The following is a 12768-nucleotide window of genomic DNA, read 5'->3' on the forward strand; positions in this document are numbered from 1 at the left end:
AAACTTAAACCCAGGATACCACAGACCTTTTTACTGTGTGTCTATTCAGTAATGTTACATCTTCCAGAAGGAATTTATGAGGTTTAAAAAAGGCAGCAATGATAACAGGAAAACAAGACTGTCCTGAAAATGTGTTGAGCTGACTCGTAATTCTATATTGGATACTGGAGTTTGACTTTCACTTCTTTGGGCATCAAGGGCCTTCTCTTTCAAATAGGGTGTTGGTTTGTGTAATCTTGAGAATTCTTTGTTGTTCTGGATCTTGGTTTCTTTTATAATGTTAGAATAAAAATATTCTGCCATGTATACTTTAAAGGATTTCTCTGAGGATTAATTATCATGGACTCCCCCCCCCCCGCAGTATCTGTAATAAATGATCCACTGTCACTATCATATATGAGTCAAGGTCTCTAGCTGAAGCACAGGTCGGGAATTCAAGTGTAACGAGCTAGTTATTTAACGTTGCTTTTCTAATAAAACCATTCTACTGGATAAATGGAGGCTATCCGTATTTTCCACATTGAAGTTTAAGAGGGAAGGACCGAAAAATGTCTTGGTGTCTACTGTTGCCTTCTTCTCAATGAGCCCAACTTGGCTCTTGTAAGTACCAGTGTTTACAGACCAACTTAGAAAATAATGCTTGTGCCTGATACAAATCATCCTCAAAAATGAAAAAGAGGGAATTGCTTGAGGCTCTGGAAATTTGCTGGGACTTAGCAATCAGTAGAAATAAGTCCTCCCTACCTCTCCCAGAAAACCCCGCGGAATTCCCACCCACGCTGCGGCACTGGAGACAGGAGATGCGGGGTTATTCCGCGAGTAGCCACTAAGGGGAGCCGGACGGTGGACCCTCCTCCAACGTTGCCATGACAATGCTGGGCGCGCAGCCTAGGGAGTGATGCGCCCGCTAAAGCAGGTATCGAATATCAGCGCGCTCGCGCTGGCTCTGGAATTGCGTGGAGCCTGGAAGCCTTTCACAAAGTCTGGCTACTATTCCTCTGCCTTTCTCTCGGACAGCTTCCTAACCCGGCGGGGACGTACTCAGTGAAAATGGTCCACCATTCAGGCTCGATTCAGTCCTTTAAACAGCAGAAAGGTCAGTTGGAACCGGTCCCCTTCCTTGCGGGTGTCCCGTCCCCCTATGCATGCCCTTGCAGTTGTGTAGGAGCCTTTTTTTTTTTTTTTTTTTTTTGATTGCTCTTTGTTTTAATGCCTCTCCCCTCTGCATCCGAGATGAGTCTGAATTCTGAGCCTCCGCACGATATTTGGGAGAAGTGGAATTCGTCATCTCAGGGACTTGATTTAATGTGAATTTCTGCTAAGACTGGTTCAATGCATTGCAGTAAACCAGCTTAGTGGAGTTGTCCTACCAGCACTCCGAGGTTTGAAGACAGAAGGGTCAGACCATGTTTGCCCCTGTCTGTGAGTCAAATGGCTCATGCAAGCAGATCTTTTAATTGGGAAGCATTCACATCATCCTAGGATGCATCAATTTTTGGAGAGTTCAAGAAGTTGGCCTGTTGAAGGGGCTCAGAAACTTTCTTGGAAAACTTTATTTTGTCCATGGCCTCTGCTTGATTCTGAGGTTCAGGTTTCTGTAATTATTGGCAGCTTTGTATTTTCTCTTAGCTTCATGGTTCTCCCTGGATGCAGTGATGAGTCCATATGTTTATAGTCAAATCAAGAATTTTTCCAAGTTATCCTCCTCACTCTTCATCCTTTGTTCTTTATTTTGTTTAAAAAGAACTTATAAAGTGTGTGTACATTGAGGCATATTTCAAGTTTTCTGGAGTTTGAAAACATTTATTAAACAGCAATGTTGCCATTTTATTGCATTAATGATGTTAATTATGCCATAGTTGATCATATGCTATCTGAGAGATGTGAATTTTGGAATGGTAAATTTCTCATCCAAAGTGAAGTAAATGTTTACTTATTATTTCTACTCTCCCCTCCGATGCCACACACACACACACACACACACACACACACAAACTTTGCACGAATGGCGGCATGATTACTAGACAGTGTAGCGATCGCATCATAAGGTATATAAATGTCAAATCACTATATTCTACACTTGAAACTAGTACAATGTATACCAGCTATATCTAAGTATATAATATATATTTCAACAGTTGTTTCTATATAGATATTTGACTTTTTTTCTTTTAAGCAAAAAGTGTGTGGACGCACCAGGGATAACTTATTAGGGATTCTTATATTAAGCACAATATTGGACTAAGTGAGTTTTGAACTCACAATTTTATACTCTGTGCAAGGCCTCTAGGTGCTTTAAAAATATATAGTATGCCCTGGCCGGTTGGCTCAGTGGTAGAGCATTGACCTGGCGTGCAGAAGTCCCAGGTTCGATTCCCGGCCAGGGCACACAGGAGAAGCGCCCATTTGCTTCTCCACCCCTCTCCTTCCTCTCTGTCTCTCTCTTCCCCTCCCGCAGCCGTGGCTCCATTGGAGCAAAGATGGCCCGGGCGCTGGGGATGGCTCCTTGGCCTTTGCCTCAGGCGCTAGAGTGGCTCTGGTCGCAACAGAGCTACGCCCTGGAGGGGCAGAGCATCGCCCCCTGGTGGGCAGAGCATCGCCCCTGGTGGGTGTGCCGGGTGGATCCCGGTCGGGCGCATGCGGGAGTCTGTCTGACTGTCTCTCCCCGTTTCCAGCTTCAGAAAAATACAAAAAAATAATATATATATTATGTTGAAACAGAGTGGGGTGGGAGACTGCCCAGCTAAACAATAATTTCAGCCAGTATACAATTCCACTTCAAATTGAAATGTTCGAAAGAGAATTAAATTGCTTCAAAAGGTTGTTTTCTTTAATTATTATTTTAAACTTCAAACACATAGGGGCTTTTAAAATGAAGACATAAGTTATAGGAACTGTGCCTCAACCTCATACAATTAAAATCTTCCTCTAACAAGTGACTGGGAGATTCATTTCTGAAACCTGGAACCTGGAACCTTGAAGTGGCCCCCACATGATTTATTAAGCATCGATACGTACTGTGTTTTTAAAAACAAGTAATTGCCAACTTGAAGACCAACTGTCATTGTTCAATATGAGTGATAAAATCATTTTGCTATTCCTGGCACTCCATATTTTTTTTTTTTAATGACACATTATGAGCCTTTGTCTTCAAGTCATTCTTTACTTTTTTGGCTCATAGGGCAACTTTAGTGAAAGGATAACTATGTAGAGGAGGAGGGGTAGGAAGGAAGTACCATTCAAGTAGTTTTGCTTAATTGCTTCTTAACTCTGGATGGACATTTGAAAAAGACACACCAAGGTGAGGGTTAGCTATTTTAATTTTTCCAAGAAAAAGAAGCAAAATGATATTCTAAATACTTCCTGACTCAGGAGTCATGAAACAAAACACTTGTGCTTTTCACCATAACATTAATTGAGCACTACATACTAAGAGTGGAGAAAATTCTGCGATTGGAACTCTGGAATCCTGCATTTTCAGTTTGCCTTGATAACTGGCTTAGGTGTGTTTAACTTCTTTGGACTTGGCTTCATGACTTTGGCTTTTTCTTTCCTTTTTTCTATGTCATATGGGGAAGGGCCGCTGGCAGTGTGACAGTGGAAATGATTTCTTCCTGAGCCAGAAAAAAAGGAAAGCATGTTTTCAGTTCACCTATTGGAAATAATTTAGTTGAGTAATCCAGTTTATGAGGATTATTTTTGCTTTAAGTGAATACGTCAACGTATTTTTTTAAATGTATACTACAGTGTGTCCATAAAGTCATGGTGCACTTTTGACCAGTCACAGGAAAGCAACAAAAAACGATATAAATGTGAAATCTGCACCAAATAAAAGGAAAACCCTCCCAGTTTCTGTAGGATGATGTGGCAGCATGTGCGCATGCTCAGATGATGACGTAACACCGTGTATACAACGGAGCAGCCCACGGCCATGCCAGTCGAGATGTGGACGGTACAGAGGAAAGTTCAGTGTGTTCTGTGGCTTGCTAAATTTGAATCTGTGACCAAAATGTAACGTGAATATTGGTATGTTTATAACGAAGCACCACCACATAGGGATAACATTACTCGGTGGGATAAGCAGTTGAAGGAAACCGGCAATTTGGTGGAGAAACCCTGTTCTGGTAGGCCATCAGTCAGTCAGTGACGAGTCTGTAGAGGCTATACAGGATAGCTACCTAAGGAGCCCTAAAAAATCTATGCATGAGCCCACATTGAACTGCACCTAATAAATATGAAACTGGGAGAGTTTTCCTTTTAGTTGGTACAGATTTCACATTTCTATTGTCTTTTGTTGCTTTTCTGTGACCGGTCATCTATCGTCTTTTGTTGCTTTCCTGTGACCGGTCAAAAGTGCACCATGACTTTACAGACATGTATCTAGAAACAGCCTGAGATATATAAAAAAAACCCACCCTTATTATACGACTTAAAAAATGTCTGCCATCAAGGACGCCCTGGAGGGGCAGAGCATCGCCCCTGGTGGGCGTGCTGGGTGGATCCCGGTCGGGCGCATGCAGGAGTCTGTCTGACTGTCTCTCCCCGTTTCCAGCTTCAGAAAAATACAAAAAAATAAAAATAAATAATGTCTGCCATCAATTAGAAAACAGATACACTGTATTTAATCTCATTGATGGCATAGTGACTTTTTTATATATGTGTATGTAGTAATCCAACCCTGATCCAAAAACTCCTTCACTGATATCACTCAGTCTTATTCAGCAAATCAGTAGAGATGCCAGAATAGTTATCTGTAAAATGAACTACTATATGTAAAGCCCAATTTCTCTATTAATGTAATTCATGGTCTTCATTTTTAGCCCTGGATTTTAATCTTCTGTATCATGTTTAAAAGTTTTTCTCTTTAATATCTCTAAGCCTCAGTTGCCCCTTCTGTGAAATGATGTTTACATTGCAGATTTGTAATGTACTTAGCAGTGTGTGTAGCACACAATTGGGACTCAAATAATTTAGTAAATAATAACCATAATAAGCCCTGGCTGGTTGGCTCAGTGGTAGAGTGTCGGCCTGTCGTGCAGAAGTCCCGGGTTCGATTCCCGGCCAGGGCACACAGGAGAAGTGCCCGTCTGCTTCTCCACCCCTCCCCCTCTCCTTCCTCTCTGCCTCTCTCTTCCCCTCCTGCAGCCGAGGCTCCATTGGAGCAAATATGGAGCAAGATTTCTGTTTAATGCAACCTTTGTGAGAATTGTAGGCAACTCTACATCTTTCTAGAAAGATGTTGACATTTTATTTCTTGGCAATGCCAGGTAAGTTATATTTTCCGAGGAGGACATCCACATACAAATGTTTTTGAATTTTTATTATACTTTAATTAAATTCTGAATTGTTTTAGTAAGAGGATTAATATGTGACAAAGTAAAAAGTGAGAATCTTTCGCGGGTGGGTGGCAGGAAGGTCATTTATTATTTATTTCTGAAGTCCCAAGGGTACATTGGATGTTTTAGCCTTACAGACAACTGGGAGTGTGTGTTTTTGCTTTTGCCGTAGCACATATTGGAGGAACACATTAGCTGGCAAATCAGCAGTGATTTTTGGTGGAAGTCCAACTGTACTTCCCAGCCTGGCTTGCTCTGTTTCATTTGATTTATGATGGAGTCACGTGTCTTACAAGAGTGAGCAAGAAAAGGACAATGTGAGTTCTGGCTTCTGCCAGCTGCTGTTTACCAATATATCGAGCAAGAGTTTTAGTGAAACCATGGGTCACACCAACACAGCTTGTCCCAGAAGTCTTGGATTGAATGGGATCAGCGGAAGCTGTCAAGTGATTTTCATTATCCTGGACATCTATTTAAAAATGAAAAGAGTACTTTTAATAATTCCACTAAATCAAACACTTCTTAATAAAATGTCATTTAATAATAATAATCTTTACACTTATATGGGAATTTATAGACCGTAAAGTTATTTCTCAAAAAAATAATTTTCTTTTTTTTAAATAATTTTATTTTTTTAATGGGGTGACATCAATAAATCAGGATACATATATTCAAAGATAACAAGACCAGGGTATCTTGTCGTTCAATTATGATGCATACCCGTCACCCAAAGTCAGATTGTCCTCTGTCACCTTCTATCTTGTTTTCTTTGTGCCCCTCCCCCTCCCCCTTTCCCTCTCCCATTCCCCCCTCCCCCCCGTAACCACCACACTCTTATCAATGTCTCTTAGTTTCACTTTTATGTCCCACCTACGTATGGAATAATGCAGTTCCTGGTTTTTTCTGATTTACTTATTTCGCTTCGTATCATGTTATCTAGATCCCACCATTTTGCTGTAAATGTTCCGATGTCATCATTTCTTATGGCTGAGTAGTATTCCATAGTGTATATGTGCCACATCTTCTTTATCCAGTCATCTATTGACGGGCTTTTTGGTTGTTTCCATGTCCTGGCCACTGTGAACAATGCTGCAATAAACATGGGGCTGCATGTGTCTTTACGTATCAATGTTTCTGAGTTTTTGGGGTATATACCCAGTAGAGGGATTGCTGGGTCATAAGGTAGTTCTATTTTCAGTTTTTTGAGGAACCACCATACTTTCTTCCATAATGGTTGTACTACTTTACATTCCCACCAACAGTGTATGAGGGTTCCTTAAAAAAATAATTTTCTAATACAGGTACACACCTATAAAAGTTCTTAGTGACCATCCTGTTTTGTTCCCAGAACCTACTTCATAATACCCAGAAGGAATGGTATTGAAAGAAATACCTACTTTCAGTTTCAGAATCTCTGGTATTCACTTTTTCAGCCTCCTCTGACCCTCACTGATATCTTCAGGATCTAGAACCTTCATATACTCTTACTTAGGTAAAACTAGAAAAAAAAAAATCTGAAGCTATAAAATATTACAGAAATTCATTGGCACCTATGTATAACTCTCCCTGGTACTTTGGCAGTTTATCCTTTTATTTATGACTAATAAAGAGAAGACAATATTTCTTGTTATAATTCCCAGGTGTATAGAAAAAAAAATTGCAGGAGATATTTTAGGAACAAAAATTATACTTCTTTTAGGCTATTACTGAATATCAACCTGAATTATTAGAAAGAAGAGTTTCTAGTTTAGAGCCCTCAGGAATTCCCCTTGTCCTTAATTTCCATCCTCTCCTTTCTTTCCTTCACACAGGAGCTTTCCTAGATGCTTATAATTCTTGTTCCCCGTGGATAATCTCTCAGTAAGGGCAGGTCAAACTATGAAAAGAATTAAGAGCTACATGAATTCCCAAAGAAAATACATACATCTGGAACAATTTTAAAAACCCTGTGTATTTCAAATGGCTCAGAAGAAATACTGTTTATTTTCAAAATAAGAATATTGATGTTTAAAAGAATGATTTTAAATTAGCAGAATTTGAATTTATTATGTGATAAGTATATTCCCTCTAATTAGGAATGAAAAGAAATGGGAGTTTAAAAGAAATTCAAGTCTAACATGTGGTGGCCCAGTGGATAAAACATTGACCTGGAATTCTGAGGTCGCCTGTTCAAAACCCTGGACTTGCCTGGTCAAGGCACATATGGGATGTGATACTTCCTGCTCCTCCTCTTCTTCCTCTCTCTCTCTCTTTCTCTCACTCTCTTCCCTCTCTAAAATGAATAAAGTCTTAAAAAATAAAAAAATAAATAAAATAAATTCGATCACAAGCAATATAATGTGAAAATGTGAGTGTTTAAAGCTATCCAGAGGTTCAGTTATCCCTTTTCTTAAAGATTTTAGGGAGTTGAAGTCTTCATTAAATCAAGAATTTAAAATTATTCTCTGCACATGAATGTTAATTGAAAAAAAATGGGGCAGGATGATTATACAAATCAAGTTACCAAAACAAACCCAAACCTTTAAAAAAGTACTAAAAATTCAACCGTTTCCTGTGTATCATTTTAGTAATTTACAATTGTGCAAATGTTGAGAAACTATGAATGTACAAATTTTGGGTTAATGTCAAAGTAGCTGTACCTTGATGAAAAAAAATTGACTTAAAGTTCCCTGTGAATGGATCCTGTAGCTACGGGTATTTACCTTTTCTAAGCATAAATTTCCAATCCATCATTTTGGAATTATAATCCCTGCCTCTTAGGATTTTAGTGAAGAAATAATAATAATCGTAACCACAAAAACAACAGCAGCAGTTAATATTGTGTGAACACTACTTACCACCAACTGACCCCAGAGCTTAAAAGTACAGTGCATTATTTCATACTTACTAAAGCTTTAGTAGTTGGACATACTCCTTTAACTGTGTTCAAGGTGAGGGAATTGAGGTTTAGATGTTATATGCACTGGCAAGTTAGCTTTTCCTGATTGGTGGAGCTGAGGTTTGAAGCAGCCTTTCCTGGTTCTGAAGTCCACCTTTGTACTTGCTTTACATTCTGTAAGGAAGCTTGGTTGCTGCAGGTTCTTTGGAAGAAAACACAACTAAAGCATCTGGAAGGCATCTCACTCCCATCGGATTCCCGTCACAGCTGTCTGTAGCTTCTTCCCTTGCTCTGAAATTTCTCTGCAAAAATATTGGAGTTCAAAGAGAGTACTATTAACCCAAAATTTCCAGGCTTGATCAGAAGTGGCTCAGTGTCACTTCTGTGTCTTTAATAAAATGAAAACTTCCAATAGGATAACCCCCACACTCCTTTCTGACTCTAGTTCATCAATGGTGACAGAAGTGTGAAATCATGTTCTAAACCTGGCACTCCGTTAGTAAAACCAACCTGGCTGTTCCTCCAGATTCTGCCTTTCCTCTTGAATGGCACTGTACAAATTTTTGCAAAGTGACAATTACTTTATATTCTTCTTGGTATCAACCCAATTGGAATGTAAGATGCTGCACTAGCTGCAGGCAGGATCCAAGTTCACCAAAACATGAGTCAGCATATTCCCATCCTCACTGTGACTGACATGCAGTTGGCCAAAGAGGAGAGGACTTTCCTATGGGTGAACCTAGGTGGATTGAAAGTGTGTTGCTGAAAGTATTTTGCAAATGTACTGCATCAGTCATGGTACAGAGATAATAGGCTACCCAAAAGCCATCTTCCTAAAATAACTTCTAAAATTGTACACATGCATTTTATGTCTGGCTTTGAAGCACTATTAACAACACTTGAGAGGTGGGAGCTTGTTGCTCTGCAAATATATACACAAAGTCTGGTTTAAACACATTTTCCATCACTGGCTGTTATCATGAGCAATTTGTTTCATCGACCTTAGCTCGTTTCCCTCAACTATAAGATCAAGGCTTCCCAAATTAGCAAGATCTAAAGAATTGCCTGGAGTTAAAATGCAAAATTTTCAGTCCATCCTGACATAAAATCTCATCTTTAAGGAGACTAGGAATCTGCTTATTTATTTTTTTAAATTCATTACATTTTAAAAGAGAGAGAGCCAGAGAGAAAGAGAGAGAGAAAGAGAGAAAGAGAAACATTGATTTGTTGCTCCATTTGTTTATGCATTCATTGGTTGTTTCTTGTATGTGCCCAGACCGGAAATTGAACCCAAAACCTTGGCATATCATGACAAATCTCCAACCAACTGAGCTACCTGGCCAGAGGAGGAATTTGTTTCCTTAACAAAAAATGCATCCTACAGCATTCTTACAATTGAGACTGTTTGAAAAATAATTTTGTAAAATAATATACTATGTAAGCACTGACTGAGATAATGAATTTGAGTACAGTGAGCTGTAATAGGTGCTCTCTATTATTAGTAGAAGCCGACTGTATTAATGCCAGATACATTGACCTCCGCACATGTGTGTAGTGCTACGAATATATATACAACTTCAGTGTGTTTCTCATACTAACTATGCATAATACCCTGATCCTTTCTTTCTAAAGTTTGATGAGGTTTTTAAATGGAGCTTTAGTCTTGCCTCATTCACTAGGTATTTCAGTAAGTGAGTTATTAAATTTGTAGGGAAGTTCTCTTGGACTTTGTCTTCAGTTGTCTGTCATGACCCTTGTAAATACTCCAAATGCTATCAATTCTTTATCTTTGGTCTAAGAATTTTATTTTATTTTATTTTTGTATTTTTCTGAAGTGAGAAGCAGGGAGGCAGAGAGACAGACTCCCACATGTACTCCACCAGGATCCATAGGCATGCCCACCTGGGTTGTTGTTCCATTGCAGCTGGAACCATTCTAGTGCCTGAGGCAGAGGCCGTGGAGCCATCCCCAGCGCCTGGACCAACTTTTCTCTAATGGAGCCTTGGCTTTGGGAGGGGAAGAGAAAGATAGAGCAAAAGGAGAGAAGGAAGGGTGGAGAAGCAGATGGGCGCTTCTCCTGTGTGCCCTGGCCGGGGATTGAAGCCGGGACTTCAACATGCCAGGCTGACGCTCTACCACCGAGCCAATGCTCTAAGTATTTTAGTTCCAACTTTTTTACGTGTAACTTTTTGCAAAATAAAGCACTTTTGGTGAATTTCATAGTATCTCAGAATGTCTTTTTTAAATGAAATGCATAGTCAAATTTTAGAGCTTTTTGATTTATTTAAAGAAATGATGTATTTTAGGTTTGTATTTTCTTATAATTTACTTTTATAATTTAAAGTCACGGTGAGAAAGGTAATTGGTGAAATGAGCAGGGATATGGAATCACATAAAATTAATTGTGTTTGAGTCTTAGGAATTATATAGTGAGTGATCATGGCAAGCTAACTAATTTCAATGGGTTTCAATTTCCTTATGTCTGAAATCAGAATAATAAATGCTATTATTATATGCTCTTTTTTGTCAGACACTATCTAAATTGTTTTATTTGTATTAAACCACTTAATATTCATAAAAAGAAATTTCTATTAATGTCATTTTATTGGTGAGGAAACTGAAGGACAGAAAAGTTAAGCAAGTGTTCAGGGTCACGTCTAGGAGTAATGGAGCTAAGGTACTTACCTGTCAGGTAGAAATGTTATGTTAGCTATAGTGTATGGTTAGTTCATTCTAAACAGATTGATTGCTACATAGTAGTTCCAATACTTGACAACTAGTGTTTTTATAAAACAATACTTTTTATCTACCCCAACTCCAAATTAATGAGATTATAAATTGTTCATTACTCAGTACATGGTTTTTGCTTTTTACTTATATAATCCCTGCTTATCCACTTGGTTACACCAATATCCCCCAATTCATTTTTCAAATAATTTTCTCAAAGTTCAGCTGGTTATAAAGATTCAACCTCTTTTTCCATTTAAGTAAAGTGAACTTAACTTACTACATTGGTTCAAATTTAGACTTAGGACATAAAAAATGTATTTTAGTGAGGTGGTGGTTCTCACAGATATAATAGTTTACTTCCAGCCAGTAGTACTAAAGGATTTTTAGTCTACTTGCCTAAAATAGTCCTGAGTAAAGACGGGATATATAAACACAAGACTTAGAATAAAAGAGACACATATGGTCAAGAACTTGAGTGGAGGAATAAGCAGCTTGGATTCAAATGATACCTCTGTATGATTTGCTGTGTATGATTGTATGATTTTTGCCATAGTTTTTACTTCAAGTTTCTCTTTTTCTCCTATATAAATGGGGCCAACTGGGTTGTTTTGAGGGTGCCTTTATATAGTTACTTAAAAAAAGACATTTACCAATATATATACTTCTTCCCTTTTTGCTATTTTTTTCTGATCTTAAAAAGTTCTGAGATATTCCAGTATGATATATGCTTACAGTGTAAATGTTTCTATGAAACAGTGATCAGGAAAAGTGACATTTAACACACTTTTCTTACAGTTTAGTACTTAGGCTGATTTCTTTTGAATCATGGCATATCTATGAATTTTAAAGTAACAAGAGTTTATGTTTAGAAAAAAAAATTATAAGTAATCCCCATATATTGTTAATCTCTCAATTCACATTTATTTCCAATATAACAGTAGTAACTTCTGATCATTTATGATCTGTAATTATGCCTATAAAAATTATAGAGCTGTTTTTATTTATAGATTATAAGTGTGAAAAATGGCAACCAAAAAGAATTTTATTCAGGTAGGGTTCAAATTACATCTTTCTCTTTATTGTGCTTTATGTCTGTTATAATATGAAATGAAAAGATTTAAGATTTCAATCACTGAGCACAGACAAAAATGGGTGAAGGATATCTTTGATGAAGAAAATACAGTCTATTCACTTCCTTTCTTTGGTATAATGCCTCCACTGGGCTATTGTATTTTGAATGATGCTTCTCTCTTTCTCCAGTATTGCTCCAAGATGAGTGAGTTGGTGGTTCACACCACATTGAACAGCTTGCAATTAGTCATAACTCTTACCAGATATGAAGGAATCACCCACTTATGCCCATTTAGGCAACAGCACTCTAGAATTCAAATCATGGATAACAGTTAGTTTTCCTATATAATTTATATAAATCCATGTTTTGCTAAATTTATTTTTATATGCTCTAAAAACACTAAATGATGATATAATTAAACAATGAAATATAAACAAGCATATTCTGTGTATATATGATGTTCAAGACATAATTCTTATAATTTTCCTCATACAGCCTGAGACCTGCATGGTCTTGAGTAACCCATTGTTTTTGAGAAAGGCATGATTTGATATTAAATAATAAAAAAGGGACAGGAGAGATTCTGTAGCTCTCTCAGCTTCTAACCTAGTCTTTAAAATACCTACTATAGACAACTGGAAATGTGACAATCAAGACTTCCTTAGAAATTACCCAATATTCCTTCCACCAACACAAAAATCCTTGATGTGAATGGTATCCAACAGATATCATTAAATATATTAAAGCTTAAT

The 12768-nt window shown here is 37.9% G+C and overlaps 1 protein-coding gene and 1 non-coding gene across 2 annotated transcripts in view; both read left to right on the forward strand.

The window, feature by feature from the left end:
• The first annotated feature begins 999 nt into the window (after positions 1 to 999).
• Positions 1000 to 12768, forward strand: part of ANO3 (anoctamin 3) — a 251800-nt gene continuing 240031 nt past the window's right edge. The window contains exon 1 of the mRNA XM_066251152.1: positions 1000 to 1096. Within this exon, the coding sequence (XP_066107249.1) occupies positions 1051 to 1096 (46 nt within the window). The 5' untranslated portion in view covers positions 1000 to 1050. The remainder of the gene's footprint in view (positions 1097 to 12768) is intronic.
• Positions 4994 to 5069, forward strand: TRNAD-GUC (transfer RNA aspartic acid (anticodon GUC)). The gene has a single exon. It is a non-coding gene; the product is annotated as a tRNA-Asp (tRNA).

Source organism: Saccopteryx bilineata, chromosome 1 (genome assembly GCF_036850765.1).
Source record: "Saccopteryx bilineata isolate mSacBil1 chromosome 1, mSacBil1_pri_phased_curated, whole genome shotgun sequence".
In the NCBI taxonomy this organism is placed as follows: domain Eukaryota; kingdom Metazoa; phylum Chordata; class Mammalia; order Chiroptera; family Emballonuridae; genus Saccopteryx; species Saccopteryx bilineata.